At 47.7% G+C, this 25,527-nt stretch overlaps 1 protein-coding gene across 4 annotated transcripts in view; it reads left to right on the forward strand.

Moving 5' to 3' along the window:
- PCNX1 (pecanex 1) overlaps positions 1 to 25,527 on the forward strand; it is a 486,917-nt gene that overhangs the window by 200,128 nt on the left and 261,262 nt on the right. For all 4 annotated transcript variants that reach the window (XM_078659468.1, XM_078659469.1, XM_078659470.1 and 1 more), the window contains exons 5-6: positions 8,223 to 8,312; positions 11,547 to 13,238. In XM_078659468.1, coding sequence (XP_078515594.1) covers positions 8,223 to 8,312; positions 11,547 to 13,238 — 1,782 coding nt within the window. The remainder of the gene's footprint in view (positions 1 to 8,222; positions 8,313 to 11,546; positions 13,239 to 25,527) is intronic.

Genomic DNA, 25,527 nt, shown 5'->3' on the forward strand with positions numbered 1-25,527 from the left:
GGGAAATACACTATTGTACGTTATGAAACCTTTATTAGTTAAGGCACCGCACCAAATCCTGGGTGGTGCAGTGGAGAATAGTGATTTGTGTATATTTAGTGCTACAAGGCCCCCAGTCTGTGACAGAAAGCACTGTGAACATGTAGGCCATTATTTTAAGTTTACATTACACACAGTATAGATACAAAATGTGCAAACCTGTTTAAGGTAAAAATTACAATTAAAAAAAATGCTTCCAAACTAAAGGTATTTTGCAGGCTATGTGAAGTGCAGTGGTTTCTTTAACCCTCTTTTAAAAGCACATTTCACAGCTTAGCTGGTAGCTCGGTCCCTTGCAATACCTCTTAAAAAGAATACATGTGTGTCACTGAAATACGTTACATACATTAGAATGTGTAATGTGCACATGTTGTTGCCAACGAGGAGCACCAATAGTTAGACACCAAGCATCTTTATTTTTAAAAGTCTTGTATTTGGCACTACTCACACCAGGTGTCTTTTTGTGTTTATTACCAGAAGGAGGAGAGTTAACAGGATCCATTTTAGGAACCTGCACAATGAAAGGAAGCAAGTGTAAAACTAAGTTGGGAGCATGCAAAAGTGGTGATAAGAGGTTGTTATATAATTGGGATAATTGTTGCATGGGGCGAACAGAGGCTGCTGTGGGGTTAGCACGACTTAGTCAGCTCACCCCCGATTGGTCAGGGGTTTGGGAAGCACAAGTGACCCCAGCCTAAAAAGAACCCATCATCCTGCTTGATGCAAACCTCTAAGAACCTACAGTTCATTCTGCGCCTTTGCCTTCAAAGCAAAAACACAAACCTCGCTCAATTTAACCCCGAGGTGGCCAGCATGCCCGACCAACTTTGCGTGGTACTTCCAGTACACACAGCTGCTGCCTTGAAACACTGTGGGGTCAAGTGCAGCCAAGGAGAAGGCTGGGCTGAGAGTTACTGACCAAATGATTGGCCCTGGAGAATGCGCAGCATGAATTCTATCGCATGAATGACACGCACTGCTTGCCGTCCCTTGAGGCAAACTCAATGCCTGTGTACTGACGGCATCGACAACAATGCCGCAGGATCGCCAGGCGTTTCCCAATCCCGCCATATTGTTTACCTTCTTCTTACAATACACACCTCATCTTCCATTTTACAAATATGAAGGGACTCTCACGAACATGAAGCAACGTAGAAGCCACCGCAGCAGCAGCTGAACTGCAAAAAATGACACTTGTTGTCAAGGCAAATACATTTATTGGTCACACAGGCCAGTTCTCATGCTGTAATTTAGCACAGAAGTTGTGAAATGGCTGCACCCCACTTCAGACAAGCTGCCGCCTGTCTTCCCAGAAAGAAACCAACCCCATTTTAAAGGAAAGAAAAAACAAGCCACACGAAGGGCATGGATGGGGGAGGGAAGCGAGAACAATTGCGGAAGTTGTTTCACGAGGAGATCACAGGGCTGGCTGATGAGGCGCGTGCCGCTCGGAGATTAGAGGCCCGCGCGGGGGAAGGGCGTCTTCCTGGGAGGCCATACTATGGGGAGATCAAGGGGCTGCTGTGAGAAGGAAAGATGTGAGAAGGTGGTGGATGTGACCTGGGCCGATTTGGAGACCGCGCGCACCTACCAGATAACACCAGCACGGGACGGGTTAGTAGACAACAATAGATATGTAATACGGAGAGGGGCGAGAGGGAGAAGCATGGAAAAACAAGTGTGGCCGCGTCTCCTGGGCCAATATGGAGACCACACACACCTACCAGATAACACCAGCACGGGAGGGCTCAGCTGGACAAAAATAGACCTGGAATACGGAGAGGGGCGGGAGGGAGAAGCATGGTAAAACAAGCACTGCCGTGTGGCGGCAAAAGTGAAAGCGACGTGAAGTGAAAGCAGCCGCAGCGATCCGCGAGTGGTGCGTGCACGCTCGTGTGAAATCTGACACAAAACAGATGGCACGCTGCGCGCCACTGCTCGTAACCGCAAGCCGTAGGCCTATTCACACGCACGAGTGTCCAGAGCGATTCCCAGAGGTCGTTTTCCTAGGGCAGCACATCGGCGCTGTGCTAGGCTCGACCTAAAAATACCCCACCACAAAGGTGCAAGACCGATCATCACCAGATCATTAACTCAAGAAGTGCAGGATCTTTTAAAGAAGTGGGGAATGGAGAAAGTGCAGAAGAAGTGCAACCAGGGATTTTTTTTCCTGTCATTCTTAATCCCAAACTCTGAGCGGACATTAAGGCTGATAAATGACCTAGAGTACTTGATCAAGTTTGTGAACACTCACAAGTTCAAAATGGCAGTGTTGTAGCAAGTAATTCCAGTATCTGAAAGAAACAGGTTAGTATTAGATTCCTTACCTTAGAATATCCCCAGGCGTCAGACTGGATCCGGAAAATGTTGCGTAGCAGTAGCCCTGCGTGTCGGTAGGCGTCGTCTGTGGCTCCACGTTCGTCGTCGGCGTCGTTGGCGCCGGGATGACATCGTCTGAGTACTTAGAAGCCACCCTCGCACGCTGACGTCAGTTCTTCTTTTTTCCGCGCCAGCAAGGGCAGGTCCGGAAAAAGCGGTACCCTTTAGTCACTTTTTGACTAAGCTTTTTCGATCCTTTTTGGATCAGTTGCGACTCCATCGGTGCCGGTAGGGATGCCCGGGTTCAAGCCCTGTGCCGACTGCAACCAACTGATGTCGGTTACCGACCCCCACCGCCGGTGCCTACATTGTCTGGGGCCCGACCACGATGACAAGTCGTGCCCCGACTGCCGGGCCTTGATGTCGAAGGCTAGGCGGGAGCGGTTCCGTAAGCGCCTCGAGCTCCGGCAGTCGGCCATGCGCCGCTCGAGGTCCCAGTCCGGAAGGAGGTCGAGGAACCGGTCGCGGGGCCAAAGTCCTCACAGCTCGGTGAGTCGACACCACTCATCGGGCTCCCAAGTCCTCAGGTAAAAGGCACATGAAGTTGAAGAGGCAACATCGCTCTTCTGACTCCCCCCCGACGCTCGCGTGACGCGGCTGCCGGTTCGGGTGACACCGCCCATGCGGCTCCGCCGGAGCCGCAGGCGTCGGTGCCTGCTCCATACCCGCCGGTCCCTGGGCAGAACGCGACGCCGGAGGAGATCGACTCCTCCCTCATGGCCATGACGTCGCTCTCTCCTCCGTCTGGTTCCGCCGCGCCTTCGGGCCCAGCGAACCCGACAGGGAGCCCAAGCGGACTGGGTACTTCGGCCCCGTCGGCGACTTCGGTCCCGGCGCAGCAAGACCCCACTGGATCTGGATCCGGGTCGCCGCTGGTTGACCTTACGATCCCGCCAGCGTCAACCCCTAGGGTGTCAGCCCGGCTCGGTCCTCGGACCACACCATCCCTGGTCCAACCCTTGGTCCGGATCCGGCGTCACCACATTCGGTGCCGGACGAAGAGGAATTCTTTGAGGATCTGGGTCCATCCTTTATCCCTGAATTTCAGGACATGGACGACGAGGGAGACTACGGGGGGGGTCTGAGGACCCCCTGGCACGTGAGTGCCAGTCATATGAGGACTGGACACAGGAACTAGGGGAAGCCAGTGGCCTGGATACCTCCCTAGACACTGGTTTTGTCTCCCCTCCTACCGTGGCTACAGAGGAGGGGGCAGCTTATAGTGTGGTGCTGATGAGGGCAGCCAAGGCCTTGGCTCTTGAGCTCTCCGTCGCAACAGTGAGGTCCAACATCCTCACAGAGGTCCTTAAACTGCAGGTAAGCTCCCCAGAGCCTCTACTGCTGTTTAATGAGGCTCTCACAGACGTCCTGTTGGGCACTTGGTCCAGGCCCACTACAGGTCCTCCTGTAGATAGGAACGTCGCTAGGCGCCACCGCCCAGCCCCGGGTGACCCTAGTTTCTTGTCCACCCACGCCACCCCCGAGAGTCTGGTTATCCAGGCCTCTACCTCCAAATCGGCTTTCCCGACGGCACCACTAGATCGGGAATCCAAGAGGTATGAACAGTTCGGAAAGAAGATGTTCTCCTCCCTTAGTTTGGGGTTGCGGTCAGTCAAGACCGCTTGCCTATTGGCCGTTACACCCACTCTCTGTGGGATACGGTTGCGGCCGTGCTGCCTGAGAGCTCGAGGGAGCCCGGACGAAACCTGCTCAAGCCCTTGCAGAGGGAGGGGACGCAGAGCGGTACTCTCAAATGTGGACTGGATACCACGGACTCGCTAGGAAGAGCGATTACCAAGTCTGTGGTGGTTCGCCGCCACGCCTGGCTGAGTTCCGCCAACTTTTCGGCCGATGTCCAAAACACCCTTATGGACATGGCGTTCGATGGCAGCCACCTCTTCGGTGTCAAGGCAGATCATGCGCTGGAATGCTTTAAGTACTCCAGGGCTACGGCCAAGTCCTTGGGCCTGTCGGCCCGCGCCAGCAATCTTCTGCCCAGCGCTCCTTTCGTGGCCACGGAAGGGGTGCTCCCACACGTCCTGCCAGCCGCAGACTAACATTCAAGCGCGGTGGCGGACGTGGTTACCGTCGCGGCGGTAACAGGGGACAACGGCGCAGTCAGTCCACATCCACCCCCGCAGCATCCGCCTCAAAGCCTTCCTAGTCCGAGCTTTCAGGCCCATCTGACGCCAGTGAGGGGCAGAGTTCGCCATCCCCTCCTCCACTGGCGCTCCATCACATCGGAAATGTGGGTGCTGCAAATTGTCCGAAGGGGCTACTCCCTCCCCTTCGAGGCGACCCCTCCAGCCATGCCACAGCAGTACCACCGCGTGTCGGGGGAACACTTGCAACTTCTGCAAGAGGAAATTACGGCCCTCGTGGCCAAGGGGGCCATCGAGCGCGTTCCTGGGCCAGAAGTTGGGTGTGGTTGTTCCTCCCACTACTTTCTGGTTCCCAAGAAGGGCAAAGGGGGCCTACGCCCTATCTTGGACCTCCGGAACGTCAACTGCTTCCTCCGGAAGGAGAAGTTCAAGATGCTGACTTTGGCTCAGGTCTTAGCTGCCCTAGACCCGGGAGACTGGATGGTAGCGTTGGACTTGCAGGACGCCTATTTCCACATCCCCGTCCTGCTGGCCCACCGGCGCTACCTGCGGTTCACGGTAGGCCACAAGCACTTTCAGTTTACCGTGCTCCCCTTCGGCCTTACCAGCGCCCCACGGGTGTTCACGAAAGTGATGGCGGTGGTCGCAGCTCATCTGCGCAGGTTAGGGGTTTCAGTCTTCCCCTACCTCGACGACTGGTTGTTGAAGGCGGGCTCGCCCCAGACAGTCGTCAGGCACCTCCAGACTACGGCCGACCTCCTGCACCTGCTGGGGTTCTCCATCAATGTGCCGAAGTCGCACCTGTGTCCCTCTCAGAAGCTCCTCTTCATCGGAGCTGTTCTAGACTCGGCGCAGTTTCGGGTTTATCCTCCCAAACAGCGGGTTCGGGATATTCAGGCTCTGATTCCGATCTTTCAACCTTTATCCCGAGTCTCGGGCAGGTTGATGCTGCGGCTTCTGGGGCTGATGGCCTGCTGCATCCTTCTGGTGCATCACGCCAGGTGGCGGATGCGGGCTCTGCAGTGGGACCTGACGTTTCAGTGGGCCCAGCATCAGGGCAACTTGTCCGACCATGTCTTGATCTCGGAGGGCACTGCAAGACAGTTGCAGTGATGGCTCACGGACCGCGATTGGGTCAGCGGCAGATCCCTCTCCCTACCCCACCCAGAGCACGTAGTTATGACGGACGCGTCCCTCCAGGGCTAGGGAGGCCACATGGGAGAGGCGGAGATCAGAGGCCTCTGGTCTCCGGCGGAGTCCGGGTCCACATCAACCTTCTGGAGCTGCGGGCGATCCGGCTTGCACTGAAGGCATTCCTCCCCTCTGTCCGGGGGAGTGTAGTGCAGGTGTTCACGGACAACACCACCGCCATGTGGTACTGCAACAAACAGGGCGGGGTGGGGTCGTGGACCCTTTGCCAGGAGGCTCTGTGCCTCTGGCAGTGGCTGGAACATCAGTGACGCTGGGGGTTCAACACCTGGCAGGTTCCCTGAGCGCCAGGGCGGACGAACTCAGCCGTCGGTGCATGATGGATCACGAATGGCGTCTGAACTCTTTCAGCAGTGGGGAGAGTCTTGGTTAGATCTATTCGCCACATAAGAGAACGCGCAATGTCATCAGTTCTGTGCTTTGGAATTTCCAAGGCGGCACTCGCTCGGAGACGCTTTTCGTTGCGAGTGGAGTTGCGGTCTGTTACGCCTTTCCGCCTATACCACTTCTGCCCAGAGTGCTGAAGAAGATCATGCGCGACCGGGTCCAAGTCATCCTTGTGGCTCCGGACTGGGCACGAAGATACTGGTATCCCGAGCTACTCAGCATGTCAGTCGATCCCCCGATTCGTCTGCCTCTTCAGGAGGACCTTCTCTCGCAGCACCAGGGGACGGTACTCCACCGAACCTGTCCAGTCTCCACTTACATGCGTGGAGATTGAGCGGCGGCAGTTGAGGCCATTTGACTTGCCTCCTGAAGTCTGTAATGTGATTCTGGCAGCCAGGCATCCCTCCACAAAATCGGAGGTAGAACAAATTTGTGGCATGGTGCACAGCAAAGGCTGTGGATCCCCTTTCTGCCCCTCTTTCAGATGTTCTCTTCTTTCTCTTGCCCAGCAGTGCTGTGCTCTGGACACTTTAAAGGGCTACCTCTCTGCCATTTCCGCCTTCTTAAGGCTCCCTGATCAGCCCTCTTTGTTCAAGTCCCCGGTTGTAAATAGGTTTTTGTAGGGCATCACTCATGTTTCCTCCTGTTCCTTTTGTGATGCCTCCGTGGGACTTGAACCGTGTTCTGATTTATTTGATGTGAGCTCCTTTCGAGCCACTTTATAACTGTCCTCTTCGTCTCCTTACTCTTAAGACTGCATTCCTGGTTGCCGTCACCTCTGCCAGGAGAGTGAGTGAGCTCCAGGCTCTTTCTTCTCAACCTCCCTTCCTTTTTGTCCATCCAGACAAAGTTGTGTTGCGAACGCGACCCTCTTTCCTGCCCAAGGTAGTCACAGCCTTCCACATCGGGCAGTCCATCACCTTGCCCACCTTCTTTCCGCCTCCGCATCCCTCGATCGAGGAAGAGAGGCTCCACCGTCTGGACCCAAAACGTGCGCTCTCATATTTGGATGGCACACGCCAGTTCCGGGTGGATGACAAACTCTTTGTCAGAGGTGTGGCGCCGCGGCCAGGGCGACTGACGCTGGAATCTGGGGATCACGGTTCGATCCCCGGCTCCGGCGGCAGGTTAGCCCAGCACCATGTGACTCTGGGCAATAGCTCGCTTAATCTTCCCGACGGCCCCCCAGCGCCTAGAGACCCTTACGGGTGATTGTGCGCTTTACAAATGTGGACTTTACTTTTACTTTACTTTTGTTGGTTACGTGGGCGCTAAGAAGGGACGGTCGGTGTACAAACGGACCATTTCTCGATGGGTCGTCTTGTGCATCTTGTGCATCAAGGCTAGTTACTCTCTGGCTAAAAAGGAGCCTCCTGTGGGGCTACGTGCCCATTCCACTCGGGCCACGGCGGCTACTACTGCCCTGGGTCAGGGAGTCCCCTTGCAGGACATCTGTCAGGCAGCTACATGGGCCTCGCTGCACACGTTCGCAAGACACTACTGCCTGGACAGCCAAGTCCAAAGAGATGGCTTTTTCGGCCATTCCGTTCTCCAGGACTTTCTGGTGTGATCATTGGTTCGCAGACCCACCACCGGGGTTGGTATTGCTGGGGTATCTATTCTAAGGTAAGGAATCTAATACTAACCTGTTTCTTTCAGATGCACAAGTTACTTACCTTCGGTAACGATATATCTGTAAGAAACAGTAGTTAGTATTAAGGTTGTGATATATTTTCAGCCAGAGAAATATGTAATTATGAAAGACCCTGTTTAGGAGGAGGGTGTTAGGGGAAGGAGTGGATGGCAGGGTGGGTTTAGGAGCAGACCAAGTAAGTGTGCAGAGTGGTTTAGTAGTTTACAAACCCACTACCCAAGTGCAAACCACTCGCTCTACTCCATAAGTTGTTCCCAACTAGTATTTTTGTTTGTGTATATCTTTGGTTTATGTCTGCATTAAACTATTTTGTATCAATTTTCTTTAATATAATTACATTAATAAAACTTCAAGTAAAACTAAAATGTGTGCAGTTTATTAATGAGTGAACCTGTGTTTTTTTTCTATTTTGCTTTCTTGTGCATTAATTGCTCTTTTACTCTGGGCTATAGGAGACACAGACACGGCGAAGACTTCAGATGATATCAGTCTAAGTCTTGCCCAGAGCTGCAGCCTCTATAAAGAAGGAAGTGAAGAACATGGTAAGTCTGGTTGTGCTGTTCACAACTTGGTAGAAAGTCACAAATAATTAAATCTCCTGGTCTAGAGCCTTGTATCCTAGAATAATTAAATACACTAGGTTCGAGTGCTGCATCCTAATTTTGTGTTATAGCAATCAACTTACATTATATTAATAATGGTCAAGAATACAAAGTATAGGTGGCTGGGAACTGCATGTTTAGACTCTATATTGGGGACACGGCACTGCTGTTTGTTATGTGGTGGTGGATGTATAAAGAAAAGAACAAAATAAGAAAGGATTGTGTGGAATATGTGTGTGGAAAGAGAGAGGGGCTAAGCGGCCGTCTCGCTTCTATCGGGCACACGTTCGTCACACTCTGGAATGTGGAATTCCTGGGTGGAATGTCATAATTTGAATGCTGGATTGTGACGATCTCTCTGGAGCAGCGTTGATCAGAGGGGGGCTCAGTGATGTAAGTCATTACCCTATAAACTTTGAGGGTGCAGGAGTGAGGAGGGGGCCAAGAATTGATTGCAGTATCTTAGCTAAAATAATGTTGGAGGAGGAGAGCTTTTAGGTCAGTCTTGAGTGTAGCTGGTTGTGTGAAGATTTGGTGTGAGGTGAGTTACAATTTCTGGTTGCGCTACCAGAGAAGGATTGTGCCATGGGTGGTTCCATTTTAACGGAAGGGGGTTCAATCATCATTGCTGTCTCTCGATTTGTACAATTGTAGGGTTTTGTGGAAAAGGTAGTGAGTGAAATACAGTGATACAAGATATCTACAGAGTCTGAATACTGAAAGGGCTGCACGGTGCAAAGCATGTAGCAAAGGAGTTCCGGGAAATGTAAGAACTGCACACACTGAAGAGCTGCAATCGGGAAGGTATGTAGTGAAGGTGCGAAGCAGGGCATGCCGTGGAATGCACACAGGGGACGCAGGATGCACGCCTTGGTCTGCACATTGTGAGGGCGTAGCAAAGAAACATGCTTGTACTAATCGGTTCAGGGAATATGCAAGGTTGGCGCTGCACGCTGAAGAGGCTGCATAGGAAAGTTAGGGTATGTTGTGAACAGGTGTAGATGACTGCATGCACTAAGGGAGTTGAAGAGAAAGGGTCTATGCAAGATTTAGCTGGGTGCTCAGTGTTTGCCATGGATTGCAAATTGAGGGCGCTGCTGGTTTCAATAAGCGTAGTTAAAGGGTTGCAGCAAGGCATGCCACGAGCCAGATGTACACTAAAGGGGCGCACACACTGCACAGCAGGGCGCCGGCTAGGTCAGTGACGGCAGCGCTGACCCAGGCAGGGCAGGAGGAGGGGGGAGGAGGCTGCACACATTCCCAGCCAGCCAGCCTGCGCGTGCGCTGCTGTCTGGTCTACCGCACACTCCCAGGGCCGTGGCTCGCGAGCACAAGACATAGAGGGCGCGCGGCGCTTGCAGCGGGTGGCGCGCGCTGGTGGAACACTGGGGAGACTGGAGTGCGAGCGAGAGGGCAAACGAGTACAATTACATTGTCAGGTCGAGCGCCAGGCGAGCAGCCCCGGGACTCGGAGGCGAGTGCTGGGACAGGAACTGCTGATGGAGAGCTGGCACAAGGGCAACGCGAGGGGAGCTTCACTTCCGCGCACCACGGATAGGAAACCCTGTTGCTCGCGGGGTGCAGACTGCTGTCTGTGGTTGTTGTAAATTTGCATGTGCGTGCCTGTGTGAGTTTATTAAGTCATGTTCAACTCTAAACGCTGTAAGTTATTTCGATTTTTTCAGTGTTACGGAACCAGAGAATGCGTCATATACAACAGAGGCGGGGTTGATAATAGTCTAGTGATATATTAAAAACAAGTGCTCGAGCGCTCGCCATTTGTCTCTAAGCCCCGCCCTTTTCAGATTGGGCGGCGTGTTTTCTAGGATCTAAACAAAAATCAAAAACACGCCCCCCAGTCTGAAAAGGACGGGGTTTACAGACAAATGATTCTTCTTTCTATCTAAGCCCCGTCCTTTTCAGACTGGGGGGTGTGTTTTTGACTGAGAACATCACTAGGTTGAAAGAATGTCAAAAACACACCACCCAATCCGAAAAGGACGGGGCTTAGATGGAAAGAATGTCGTCACTGGGACTTCTTCTCCAATGGCTGGCCGCCGTTTAGGAGGCCAGCCTATGGAGAAGAGGGGCGGGGCTTAACCTCGCTACTCAGAGACATTAAATCTCGCCAGCGAGACTGCGCATGTGCACAGCCTACGCTAGCCGACACCTAAAAAGCACCAGTAAGCCATTCGGCAGAATGGTTAGGGGATCCAGTTTTCCATCTACATTGCCTAGTTCCTCGAAAATGCACTTCTGAGCGCACATCCAGGTGCAAAGATGACACTGTGGTTAAATTTTAATCTTGCCATGCCTCTTACTTGAAAGGTCCAGATCATGGTTTGGAGAAGGTATTTGTAAAATAGAATATGGATAAGCTGATGGCACATGTACAAACAAAGCTTACTCTCACTGCTCTCGAAGCCCTTATATTTATTTTGTAGAGTATACAATAGTCATTGAAGTGTATTTGCATTGTTCAGAATCTTGCAGGTGCCCAAGGGTAATATTTGTGCTTAAATGGCCAGACACCTCTCCATCTGGTATACACTTCTCCATCAAGTTGTTAAATAATGTAAACTGATCAAACTAAAAAGATGCAGAGACAAGTAGTTCATTCATTAGTATATATCCCAGGCTAGCTTCAAATAAGCTCAGCAAACTTGGGCTGATAGATTACTTAAGCGCAAGTGCTGTGCCACACAATAACCCTATTAGCAGGGACTAGTCTCTGGTTCCATCAAATGTCATAGCATGTAGCCAGTTACTCAGTAGTGGGTGAAGGTAGGGATTGATAAGCGTGAAAGACGGTTATTCAGATTCCTAAACTCTTGCTTTTGCGTTTAATGGTTGATTTCAGTTGTAGGAAAAGTTACACAAACCCCCAGTTTGGCAAGTGAATGCATGATTTCCCGATGGTGCATGTGCTGGTTCTGTTCATCTTGGAAGTTCATTCTTACCTTAACCTAGCCAATGTAGATTACACTGTTTAGACATTCTACTTAGACGCTGTGTTTTCTATTGTTTATGCAGCAGTGAACATCAGCAAACTAATACATTACTACATTAGCCAGACTTGCCGTAAAATGGTTCTATGCTGGAGTAAGAAAAAGTGAATTGTTGTGCACAGACTTCTACTGATTTTTTTATTTTTTTTATTATGCCTCTGAACAGATTTGACAGCAGATCAGAAGCTTTTCCGTCTTGTCTCCAACGACTCTTTCATCTCAATCCAACCTTCCTTGTCCTCCGTGGGTCCAGATCTGCCAAGAGATTTCAGCGATAAAGTGTGTCTCCAGGACAGCCAACACCACCATGTAGAGCAGTCCTTGTCTAATGCCTGTGACACGGAAGTGGCATCTGTGGTCCCATTACACTCGCACTCCTACAGGAAAGACCACCGGCCACGAGGTGTGCCAAGAACATCTAGCTCAGCTGTAGCTTTTCCCGACACATCACTCAGTGACTTTTCTCATTATCATCAAAGACGAGGGTTGGATCCTGTGAGTGAGCTGGAAGCCCCCAGGCCCCAATCTGGGTCCAAAGAGTCAGTTGGTGAGAACGTTTGCGTGTCTGTCGTTTTTCAGCTAGATGAACTTCTCAAAAGCAGAAGCATCCAGCAGTTGTCAAGAAATGGAACCAACAAACCTTTGAAAGCAGACAAAAGTGTAGACAGCTTGAGGAGCCTGAGCACGAGGAGCAGTGGATCCACTGAGAGTTACTGCAGTGGCACTGATCGGGACACCATCAGTACGATCAGCAGTTACAAAAGCGAACATACAGGCTCTACTCATGTGGAGAGCATGTTATCATTGCATGAGGAGTTGCCAAAAGAGGAGAACGAAGGGAGCTGCGGTGATCAAGAGGAGGACATCAGTTCTGCTACTGATAAAAGGACTAGCAGCGAGAAGACTACTGTAGAAATAAGCATTTCTGCTGTGGTAAGCATTGCAGTAGACCCCAAGGATGCTAATACATCTGATGAAGTGCTTAGTCAAAAAGGTCTCAGTTCGTCCGCATCGGAAGAAGCAAACAAAAATCCACATGCTAATGAGCTTACAGTTCAAAGTGACTGGCAGTCTGGTGACAAAATGGAGGTCTTGGGTGACAAATCCCCAGTGTTGATTGAAACAAGAACTCCTAAAGATGGCAGGGGGAAGCAGAAGGATGGTGATGTACGACCAAAATCCTCTAGCTTAATCCACAGGAATGCCTCTGCACACAAATCATGCAGGAGGCGGACAGGAAAAAAGCGTGCAAGCAGTTTTGACTCGAGCCGGCATAGGGAATATGTTTCCTTTCGAGGAATAGGTGGTGCGAAACCCCACAGCGCTGGATTCTGCCATGACGAAGACTCCAGCGATCAAAGTGACTTGAGCAGGACCTCAAGTATGCAGTCAGCTCACAGATTCAGTAGTGACAGCTCTTCCAGTACCACTTCCCACTCATGCCAGTCCCCGGAGGGCCGGTACAATGCCTTAAAGACCAAATATCACATTACAAAAGAGTGCACCCCTGACTCCGAACACTCTCATCGATCCCATCTAGGATGCGAAGGTGTCGGTAAGAAACGACTGACCCGAAGGACCTCTGGTGCCAGCAGTGCTAAGAGCCGTGCCAGAGTTCTTAGCTTGGACAGTGGCACTGTAGCTTGCTTAAATGATCCAAACAGACTAGCAGCACCAGACAGCATAAAACCTTTAACCACTTCAAAGTCTGATTTAGAAGCCAAAGAGGGAGAGGTGTTAGATGAACTTTGTCTCTTGGGTAGAGCATCTCAGCTAGAGTGCGTTACTCGCTCTAGAAATAGCTTGCCCGGCCAGGCAACTTTTCCCAAAGGGGAAAAGCGTGAAACGTGCAGTGGAGGTAAGTCCCAGCGGGCCCTAAAGTAATTCTCTCTTTGGTAAACGTGTTTAAGTGATGCCTGTATTAGATGAAGGGTCTGACTGACCTGGCTTGTACGCGCGATTGAGCTCCTAAAAAATTATTTAACGCCAACAAATTAACACTGTTCATATTTTGGGAAGATACCAGTTTTATAAATGATGTGAATACTGTGTTACTTTTGTGGCTGCCTACAGATTTACATTTAGTTATTTTTAAAAGTGGAATTCATTAGCCAAATGGTACTCTTGTGATATTCGCGTTTGCTTTGATTATATTTGTCCAAAAGTCATCCACATCAGTTAAGATTTGGTGAATCTTTCGAAATACTTGAACTGTTCTGTTTTTGCATCATTGAGTGCAAGCACTTTTAGCCGCTGCCAAGTCTCTTTGCCTTTGGGTGCTTTCTTCACCAAGTTGCATTGCTGGATTTAAGTGCCATTGATGAACATGTCAGTTTAAGCAATGTCATGAAATGTTTGTAGTTCTTGCCTGGCAGTAGGCATTCAAGACCTTTTGTTCAGTATTCAAAATAGACTCTTGTTGTCCGCGCTTCTTTGAGTCGCTCTTACGTGGTTGAGGACAAACGTACTTAATTTTATTTCTTTATTGTACTTGTGTACAGCATAGCACATAAATCAAAAACAGAAAGAAATCAGTAAAGATAGTTCAAAAGGTAAGAAGGCAACTCTGTTACGTTTGAGCTGTTTGGCCTCTAAATGTGGTAAAATAGCCATTCAGTTTGTGGGAAAAGCAAGGGTTCCAGGTAGAGACAATAAGCCACCTGTGGTCCTGAATTTGTAGCGCAGTGTATTTTCCCTGAGACATTTTTGAAAGTTTTGAAAGCAGTGGAGTGCAGCCTATATATTTTAGGTCTCTTAAAGTAACGGCACCGATCAAACTCTGCAGGGGACCTCTGTTTAGCTCATCGTCTGGATTGTCCAAACAGCTACTATTTTGTCTGTCCCGTTTTAGGATATGTCATCTTGAAGACTGCTGACATGCCATATCTGCATTTATTCAGTGTTCTGGTTTCCTCCTCTTTGTAATTTGCCAGGAATGTGTTTGATTACTCCTTGTGTGTCTGCCATGTACCTTAGCACTTCATTAACAAATGTAAATTATTTTTCTAAAAACTGCTATCTCTGAAAATGTTGCTTCGTCAAGTAAGGTACACAATGTTATGAAAGCCAGTGAGAGCTTTTGAAATAAGGTAGCTTCAGTTGTTAAACTATGTTAATGTATTGCAGTAGCTAGCAGTTTCAGACGGATTGAAGATTGTCTGCTTTTAAATGTAGTGAGTTATACTGCCTAGCTGAGGTGCCCTATGATCTATTTTCTAGGTCATGTATTGTATCCTGTGTGTTTTTCAGTAGCATTACCAAAGTTCCCTCATAACAGTTTGGCCCAAGCTATTGTATAAGCATCTGTAGGCCTTCTGCACGGTGACCACCAATCTTCTGTCAGCTATACATAGTTCTTTATGTACTTCAGATAACATATTCCCAAACTCAGATGTTTGTTTGAAGATTGGGGTTAACTGTCAACAGCAGTTTCCTGCTTTGGGTGTGGGGGCGGGGGGAGGGGGAGAAGTTCTGTTTACCATCTTCTTCCCAGCTGTTTTCTTTTCAAATTTGCAGACAAGGACATTATTATGAATAGAGTACATAGTTTGAGTTTGTCATTGACCTGCGCTAATATAACCTCAGAGGAACATGGAGAGCACCCACAGTTCTCTTGTTGGGGATTTCCGTGTATAGTCCTAATCATGTGAATAGTCCCGCCCATGTGCGTGGAACCTGGAGCACTTCATTAGATACATCTTGTTACGTTGTCATCTTCTGCCTTTCTTCAGGACGGACTGCATAGACACTTAAGAGATAAAAAGACAATAATGCAGCCTAACCAATTAGGCTACACTAGCCATTACTTCATCTTGAAGTGAAAAAAGATTGCCAGTTTAACTTTTAAATTTAGCCATTTTTACTGAGTTTCGCACATAGAAAACTCCCCTTCACAAAGCTCCTTTTTTCATGATAGAGTTGAGAAAGGTTCAACAGATAAGCCCCCCATAGGCTGCTGATATGTGTCTGCAAATGGATATCCCATGATGCACAGCCAGAGGCAGTTACTTTCAGTTTTTTTCCGGCTCCTGCGACCAGGACCCTGGAGTATTGAGCTCTACCTTTTTTAGTATTTCATTCAAAATGTAATTTAGTATTTGGAGTTTTGCAGCTTCACTCAACGTCTTTGGCATTTATCTACCTTCTGCTGTCCTTTTTTGGCAGAATTTCGAGACTGTAGTCACACAGGCAACAGCGGTCGCCGTCGATGCGTCATCGCCGTCTATGAGAAGGTCGACGTCCACGAGAAGATGGAAGTCGAAGAGAAGGTCGATTTTGAGGGGTCATCACCCACGTTCAACATCGAGGTACTGTTCTGGGACTCAACGCAGTTGTGAGCCTGTCGACGTCGACAGGGAGTTTGTGAACCCAGATGACATTGCCGTTCGCCGTCTAGCAATAGATCGACATCGAGGGGGAGGCCTGCAGTTGAGTCCAGGGCACCTTCTTCGCAGTCAGCTCGAAAACTGAGTACTCTCATACCTATTCACCATCCAGGACGCCTCCTGCTCCTTGTCAACCGATGGCCCTGCCAGTGCCACCGCCACCACCGCCAAGTCCGCCTCCGCCACCAACTCCTCTGCCTAAGCCTGGGCCCACGGCTCCTCAGCCCACACGTCTTGCACAGCCACTAAGACCTAGGTCACGGTCTCGGCCAAGACATTGTTCCCATAGACCCCACCAGTCTTCCACACGATTTCATTGCTATCGCAATGAGAGATCTCGTTCCCGGTATACCAGGGAATCGTCTTCCACGAGTACGTGGAGGTACTCATCTACTCAAATGAATTCCGCTCCTCAGAGAGTGTCTCCTGTTGGTGATATCTCCACCTTTCAGGAGGTTCTGGTCAGAGGGGCGTCAAAACTTAACATTCCTTGGTCTACTCCTCTGCCGTCGACATCAGGGATATTTGAAACTCTCCAGCAGAGACAAACATCTTGTCCATTGCTTCCGGTTTAGTGGAACCGGCTATGAAACTGTTCTTGACACCATCTTCTATAAAATCTGCGCCTTCCAGGATCTAGGTTACAGAAGAAATATCGCCCACCTAATTTGTATCCTGCCTTCCTCCGACTGGACTCCACCCCAGACTCTGTCATAGTGGTGGCAGCAAGGAAACAGCATGCTACGGCTCCGACTTCAACAGTACCACCGGATAAGTAAAGCCTTAAGCTGGAGTCGGTGGGGAGAAACGTTTGCAACACCGCAGCTACATACATGAAGGCGGCCAGCTCTACTGCCTTGCTGGGCCGGTATGACAGATCCCCATCCTCGACTTGCGACAGGCAAACAAATGGATTCGCAGAGAAAAGTTTTGGATGTTGTCCTTGCATCAAATTCACCCTCACCTGCATCAGGGAGACTGGGTATGCGCAATAGATCTGCAAAAACTATATTTTCATGTGCCCATAGCGAGGAAACATCGCAAGTTCCTGCGATTCACAGTGGGCAACAACCACTATCAATACTCCGTGCTTCCTTTCGGCCTGAAGTAAGCGTCCTGGACATTTTCCAAATGCATGGCCATTGTTGCTGCACATCTAAGGAAGAACAAGGTGTTCGTCTACCCGTATCTAGACGACTGGCCAATCAGGGCAGCTACATCTCCGGAAGCCTAACTGCATTTCAATCGGACTTCCAATCTCCTACTTAGTTTGGGCCTCCACATCAACCTCACGAAGTCTCTCGACTCTTGTCCAATGTCTACAGTACCTGGGAGCCACCATTGATACACGCACGGCAAACGTGTGTCTTGCGGAGGAGAGATGCTTATCAATCCTTCGGAAGGCTCAGGCTCTCATGACCATGCCCTCCCCGACGGTGAGGAAGGTGTCCTCTCTCTTGGGCTCCATGGCCTCCTGTATCTTCCTCACTCCAAACGTGCGCATCCATATGAGACCCCTGCAAGAATGTCCGGTGGATCAATGGGACCAGAAACTGGGGGATTGAGAAGACAGGATTCAGCTGTCGCAGCAGGCTCTCCATTCCATCCGATGGTGGTGTTCCTGCAACCTTCTCTGGGGGATTCCCTTCCGCAAGGAGATACCGATGCAAACCATAGTGATGGATGCTTCTCTCCACAGCTGGGGTGCACATTCCGACCACCTTCAGGTACAGGGCACGTGGTCCCGGAAAGAGACCAAGTACCACATCCACTTCCTGCAACTTCGAGCAGTTCATTTGGTGCTGAAAGCCTTCCAGCCGTCATTTCACACCAGTTCCCTGCTTGTCCAGACGGACAATATGACCACAATGTTCTACCTCAATGAGCAGGGGGGCTCGAGATATCGAGCGTGATCTCGTGAAGCCCAGGACATGTGGAACTGACTGTTGGTCAGGGACCTGACCATCACAGCAACTCACCTCCCAGGTGTTCAAAATTCTCAGGCAGACGCGCTCAGCAGACTCATTCAAGAAAATCACGAAAGGGTCTTAAACGACGAAGTGGTGCGAGACATCTTTGGAAGATGGGCTACTCCAGAGGTCAGACTGTTCGCTACCGCGGAAAACAGCAAATGCTGCGGCTTCCCCTCCAGGTTTAACCAACCGGGGACTCTGGGGAATGCACTGTGGATCAACTGGTTAGGCAGCTTTCTCTACACTTTTCCGCCAATTCCCCTGATCCAGATAGTACTGATCAAGCTCTCACAATCACGGGCCAAGATGATCCTCATTTCTCTGGAGTGGCCCCGTCTGTGGTTGTTCTCAGACCTACTCCACTGTCTTCCATGCCAGCCGGACCTTCTGATGAAGTTCGGCAGACAGATGGTGCACCCCAATCTCTCGTCGTTGAATTCGGCGGCATGGCTCCTGAGTTAGTACAGTACGGACTTTTGAATCTCCCTCAGGATTGTATGGAGATATTGAAGGAGGCCAAACGACCATCTGCACGCACGTCCTATGCATACAAATGGAAGAGCTTTTGCATCTGGTGTGCATCTAAGAATGTGGATCCTACCTCCTACAGATTTAACTGCTTATAGGAAAGGTCCTTCCAAACTTCCTTTTTTAAAATCCCAGTCGTCAGAGATTTTCTTGACGGATTGAAGAAAGTGTTTCCTCTCATTAGGCATCCTTCGCCTCCTTGGAAGCTCAATGTGGTGCTTTCTCAACTGATGAGAGAACCGTTTGAACCCATTCATAAGGCCTCTCTTCAGCATCTGTCTTTGAAGGCGACTTTCCTTGTGGCCATAACTTCTGGCCACACGGTTAACGAACTTCAGGCATTATGTTGTAAAGAGCCATATATAGTTTTCATTCCTCTAAGGTAGTAATGAGGACTCAGCCCAAGTTCCTCCCTAAAGTACTTTTAGAGTTTCATGTGAACCAAACTATTACTTTGCCTACATTCTTTCAGAATCCCTTTTCTCCTACTGAGAAGTCGCTTCATTCCCTTGATGTCAGGAGGGTCTTGAAATTCTATTTGGATAAGACTAAGGATATTCGTAGATCAGACCAGTTATTTGTAAACTATGGCTCAGTCCGAACTGGTCTAGCTACCCCCAAACAATCCATTTCAAGGTGGATTGTTTCCTGTATTTAGCTGTATTATCAGAAAGCTAATAGGACTCTGGTTTGTAAGCCTAGGGCTCACTCTACCAGAGGTAAAGCAGCTACTGCGGCTTTACTTCGTAAAGTACCTATTTCGGAAATCTGTAAGGCTGCCACTTAGAAGTTAGTCCATACATCTGCTAAGCACTACTACCTAGATACTGATTCTATGGCAGATGCTTCGGTTGGGAAGGCTTCACTTTGAAATCTATTTTCACAATAGTACAGTTGTTCTCTGTTTATTCCACCGCTGGGGAGTTGTTTTGGGATGGGCTTGCTCGTCTATTCACGTGATTGACCATACACGGAAATCCCCTATAAGAGAAGGAGTAGTTTGTAACTCCAGTTCTCTTGTAGGGGTATTTCCGTGATAGTCATAAGCAACCCGCCCGCCTCCCCGGTGGCAGACACAGACGTACCCAAGACTCAGCAGGCTCTGCCTCTTAACGCCTTCAAAAAAACCTGAAAGTAACTGCCTTTGGCTGTGCATCATGGGATACCCGGGTTCTCTGGAGACTCTTAAAGGCACGGTATCCATGTGCAGAAAAATAATGGCAGCCTATGGGGGGCTTCTCTGTCCAACCCTTCTCATCTCTATCATGAAAAAACGAGTTTTGTGAAGGGGAGTTTTCTGTGTGAAACTCAGTAAAAATTGCTAAATTTAAAAGTTAAACTGGCTATCTTTTTTTCACTTCAAGATGAAGTAATGACCAGTGTAGCCTTGTTGGTTATGCTGCATTATTGTCTTTTTATCTCTTAAGTGTCTATACAGGCCTGCCTGAAGAAATGCAGAAGATGCCAACGTAAGAAGATCTATCTAATGAAGTGCTCCGGGGTCCATGCACATGAGCGGGACTATTCACATGATTATGACTATCACGGAAATACCCCCTACAAGAGAACTGGAGTTACAGGTAAGAAACTACTCCATCTGTCTGTGGCCACGTTATGACTTTAAGGTTGCAGTTGATAATCAAGCTGCAGTTCGGACATTAAAGCAGCACGAATGTTAGCAGATATCTTAGTAAACATGACTGCATGATTCTTATTACACTCGTGATATACTTGGTAAGGTGTGGGTGGAGGCTTAGATGCATGCAGTAACCAAGTAAAGCTAGAAGGGTAGTGAACAGGGACATCCCATAGAGGAAGATTATGCCTTTGTTACTCGTCCTGGATTACAGTCATCTTGGTTTTTATGTGCCTTGTATGTAAGACTCCTAGACTGCCTTCAGAGCAACAGGGTACTATGGATACTCTGTACCCAGTGAAGGGGTACAGACAAAATTGTTGGGGGGGATGGTGTAATTAGATGGAATTGCCAGATCTCTCCAGCTGGTAGTAAAAGAAAACTAATATTGCCAGTCTTCTGAAGTAGTCCAGTTGTCTTCTCAAGTCATTTAGCGGCTGGACCGCTTTCATTAACTAGAAAAATGTATGACATTTCACTCATGTTTAAAGAACTACACAGGCTTACAGTTGAAGTTAGAATCAAATGCAGAATCTGCTGGTATGCATATAATGCAATTTACCGAACCATACGTCTATATTTGGCAAACCACAGTGTTGCACGAGTTGAAAGATGTATCAGGTGCAATAATTCTTTAAACTTGGAAACATTAACATTAACATTCTAGACCTCCAAAGCACTTAACCAATCATTTTTAGGTGCCACATCAATCTTATAGAATTTCTGCCACTATCTTTGAGTGGACTTGAGAGCTGTCATTTAATTCTTAACCGTCTCCCCAAAGCTACTGCCCTAACTGTGTTCAGCCTTAAAGTTGCCAGCTCTGTAGCTTGTTTTAGACATATTTTGTGAAGCACTCTTATACCTGGTGCGGGACTTGTAAATCAAACCATTTAAGAACTAAACAAAGATTCCCATAATGCAAATGTCAAGGCTGACCTGGAGTGAACCCAGCGACTTGGCTTCACGTCACAAATGCATCCTCACTACATTAATTAGAGAAAAACCCTTATTGAGAGAGAAAAAAGCAGCCAAACCTGGCACATTACCAACACTGTCGGGCACTGCATACACAGCACAAAATATAAACAGAATACCGTCCAAGTGCAGGCAAAGGCCATCTGGCAGGGTGTGCACACAATTTTAAACAATGACGGATTTTTTAGATGGAACAGATTGTCTTTCAGTTTTTGTTGTCCTTCACTCACTTTACTTTTTTGTGGATGAGTTGATTATTGACCAATTTTGAATTTTTCAGTAATTTTCCATTCCTGCAAGCACATGTATATTGTAGAAACTTTAAAATGGATCTGTAAATTAAGTTGCAATAGATGGCGTATAGCACAATGCAAGTGTAACTACATCCGAGTTGCAAACTTTGTACTCTCTCATGTGAGCAGATTAATATACCAAGCATTGACTTTCTCAATATCTTTCAGCCATGTTGTACAGCAGCATAGCTGAAAGTTAGGGAAAAAGCCTGCTATGCTCCGGGTGAAAAAAATGAAGTAAAGCGTTAGGATGCCACCAACGCTGGCTAGCTCCTGCTGCATCATAGGGCTTTTTTTCCTAACTAGCTGCTGTTCAACATAGCTAAAAGACATTCACAAAGCCAATAGCTCTTGCAGTGGCTAGACATATTTGCCTTGTCAGTGTTTGTTTTAGTCAAGTAGTTGTTTGAGGAGCCTTGGACATACATCAGCAGTTCTAAAAATAAAGTTCTTTCTCCCCTTCCAGAGATCCCGATAATATGGTGTTTTCCTTGATGGCTGCTGGCAAAGGTCCCAAACCCACAACCCCACTTCTGCTGGCCCTCAGTCAGTGTGTGTTGACTCAAATTGGCTAGCACACAGTGCATGTCTGCCCCGGGCTTCTCTGTGCTGGGCCTGCCGAGCATGTTCTCAAGCGGACTTATGTTGCCCACCCACTAGATGCAGATGTCCTTCTCACAGCAGAAATCCTGTTTCAGAGTGAACTGCATTTGCAGAGCAACGTCAGTAGCTAGAGTGGGGCAAGCAGCACAATGCATGAGAGGTATGGGAACAAGCAACACAATGCAGGATGGGCTGGGGAGCAAGCAACACATTGCGGGAGACGGTAGGGCCAACACCTACTATGGGAGGAGGGAGTGATGTGGCAAGTAACTTGAGACAGTGGTAGGAGTATGGGAGGGGATAATAAGCATGAGAGACTATTGGAGGAGGGACCAAGGAAGAAAGCAATATGACCGATGGTGGGAGGGGGCAAGCAACACAGCTGACAGTGGGACGAGAGGTGGAAGGGCAGAAGCAACATGCACTCACATTCTGTGCTTCCACAATTAGAAAGATGTTGCTCCGAAGTGTGTGTAAGTATAAGGACTCTGATCAAGAAAGCAGTACTTGAGCCTTCATCCCGTGGAGGGCCAAACACAAGAAGATGAAGTCAAGCCACATGCTGACCAAAGAGGACCAAACAAATTAGAGTGACCAAGAAGCCAATCAGTGGTAAGCAATCGGTGGGTTCTAAGCCCTCTGTAAGGAAACACAATGTCTTGCTATTGACAGCTTATGTGTTCTCTCAGACGAGACCTAATAAACAGCGCTGGTTCACATCATTCATGCTAATTGTCTAAACATTCCAGCAATGGTTTTCACATTTATTTTCTCCTCTCTAAACTTGTTTTTAAAATGTACACTAGGTTAGTGGGGTTATTTTTTAGATTGTTAAAAATACTTTATTTTTCACACACCAAAGAATAAAGCATTCTACCTCCCTATTGGAATCTGAATAGATTCCTGTGATTGCTCATATCATGTAGAATATGGCTTCATTCACCCTTGTGTTCATTTGACAGTATCCTGTGGCACCCGGAGCCCCTCAAGAAATTAATAATGTCAACAAGCGGAGTTGCTGATAATTTCTTTTTTCATTAAAAACTCATGTCGTTCTTGTCAGCTGTCATTGTGAGAACTTTGTACTTAAGATTTCGAGTAAACGTATGTCGTTTTTTTTCGTTATGCTCTTATGTAAGCTGTAATTTATTTATGAATTTTGCGTTTCTTATTGAAGAACCTTGATTTTTGCTATATGTATAGTGGTTTCCTAATATTCTTCTTTGAAAGAACACTAACCGGATCAGTGGAAAGCATCTCTTTGTTGCATGCAACCCATGTTGCTGACCTATTGACTTTTGTATGTTAAAGATTACAGCCGATTTTGAAGATTTTAAGCATTCATTTATATTTCCAGCTGATTGGACGCAGAAAAAAACTAAATTACGCTATTGGCCTTTACCATCCTACACTATTAAACTAATAATGCTGCTCTTCACTCAGTCAATACCAATGCGACATACTCAAGCCCTTAGTTTGAAGACCGAATAGTCGGGTGCTATGAGCAGATTTAGCTTCACCATTTAACTTTTTAAGACACTGAAGAAAGCTGTATCCACTTCTGCTTATAATGGAGCCTATTTGTATATCAAGGTGTAGCCTACTTGGGAAGAGCGGCCGCAATACATATCACTGCCAGGCAATATACAGGGGCAAACAGAAGCAATAGGTACAGCAGACAGGCTGGATCCTTTGATAAATATGTGACTACAAGATCAGCCATCTCCTGAACCTTATAGGTGCCACATAAAGCTCTACCAGGAATATCGACGTGGCAGTCTCCATGGGGAGTGTACGTATGCATGTGTGTGCATGTATGCGAGATTTAACACATTGTGCAAATAAAACCGCAACAAAGTTCCACTCACTAAAGAACTATTCGTGATCTATGGTTCAGATAAAGGTCATGTGACCCAGTTGGGCAAAGAAAAATAAAAACCAGCTGCAACATGTAGACCCACAGACACAGGAGTATTAATTCTCTTCATGTATCACCTTTAATCAGTATTACAAAGGATTGGATCTGAGATCCTATTGGGCCGTTCTAACATTAAAGTAAAGTCCACATTTGTAAAGCGCACAATCACCCGTAAGGGTCTCTAGGCGCTGGGGGCCGTCGGGAAGATTAAGCGAGCTATTGCCCAGAGTCACATGGTGCTGAGCCAACCTGCCGCCGGAGCCGGGGATCGAACCGTGGTCCCCAGATTCCAGCGTCAGTCGCCCTGGCCGCGGCGCCACACCTCTCCCAGTACATTCTGTTGTAGATCCCTTTTGCCCAACACTAACGAGCTCCCTGAAGATGATTGAGCCCCAGATACATGCATGCCAAAGTGAAAAAGGCCCTTTAAAAAACACATTGCTGTGATTTTTAGTAGGGCTCGAAAAAGCAATCGGTGTAACACATTTGCCAAGTAGGCTATAGATCTTGCCAGAAAAATAGAAAAACTGGCTTAGACAAAAGTAGAAAAGAAATTACCTGCTAGGAGAAGGAAAGAATGGCTGTGAAGGGCTTCTGCTTTCTCTTTAGGTTTAAACTGTTTGCCATTTCGGCTATAACAAGCCAAAAATAAGTATAGAAAGGTGTAAACAAGAACTTCACATACTGTCTTAACCATCGTCATTTATTTTGTAAAAGCAAATTACAACTAAAATGAATAAATTATTCAGTGGAAAAAACTCTTCATATTAGCCAGACCTACTGCATGTGCTCCGCTGTGCTGTTTGTTTGGTGAATCAGTATAATACTGATTATGGGTTGTTTAGTAAAGTACTAACTACTACAGTTTCAGCTTTTCAAAGCATTGCAGATAATGCCTAACTGTTGAACAACTCATTGATACTTGTTGTTTCTACTTTGGGAAGATAAAAAGTGTAGTTTTTCCCAGCCAAGATTCAAAATTGTGACCTGTTGGTTGCATACAGATTTCAGCAGCAAGTACTCCTATTTGATGAACTATGCGGCCTACTAGAGCATGTTGTTAATGATGACTTTGTATTGGATTGTAGATTGGTTTGTAAAGTGCATTTTATGCTCCACAAGTTCTTGAAGCCTGTTTCCTCGAACAGGTAGCCCACTAGTCAGTCAGATGTACTTGGTTGGAAGAGAGTTGGGTTTTTAGTGTGCTTTGTGTGGGAAGTGTGTTGACGATGTATGGGATGACTAAAGGGGTTCTCTTATCAGGTCACATGTAGGTGAGCTTAAGCATGTAGTGTAGCAGAAAGGATAAAACAGAATTGTGTATGTTTCTAGAAAGTTATTGTGTATGTTAGTGGTAGTTAAGGGTTATAGTGTGGCGTATTTGGAAATGTTTTAGGGTTGTGCGTGAAGACCAGACGAATTATCATATTAGCTGCACATTATCCTGAATGATAAATGCATTTCTATAGGCTGAATCTTCCTATCTTTTGGTGACTGATTCAACTTAGTACGCTGGATAGTGGGTGATAACTCGTTATAGTAGACCTTACCTGATGTACAATTGGCAGGTCTTTCCTGGCTTCCTTCATTCCAACTGATTTTTGGTATTTATTGGCTTTGCTGGGCGAGCGTTCCAAAGTTTTACTGCTTGAACAGAGAAGGATATTATTACAATGATAGTTTTCTAGAAGGGCAACATGTTCAGAAGTGTCACTAGCCACTAGTTGCCTCTATTCTATATGTAATGCTGAATTTCGACTTGGGTAAACGTTAGTCCAGTGCTATGGATAGCACAGTTGAAAATGCATAGTGAGCATAGATAGCCAGTGGATT

Source organism: Lissotriton helveticus, chromosome 9 (genome assembly GCF_964261635.1).
Source record: "Lissotriton helveticus chromosome 9, aLisHel1.1, whole genome shotgun sequence".
NCBI classification, from domain to species: domain Eukaryota; kingdom Metazoa; phylum Chordata; class Amphibia; order Caudata; family Salamandridae; genus Lissotriton; species Lissotriton helveticus.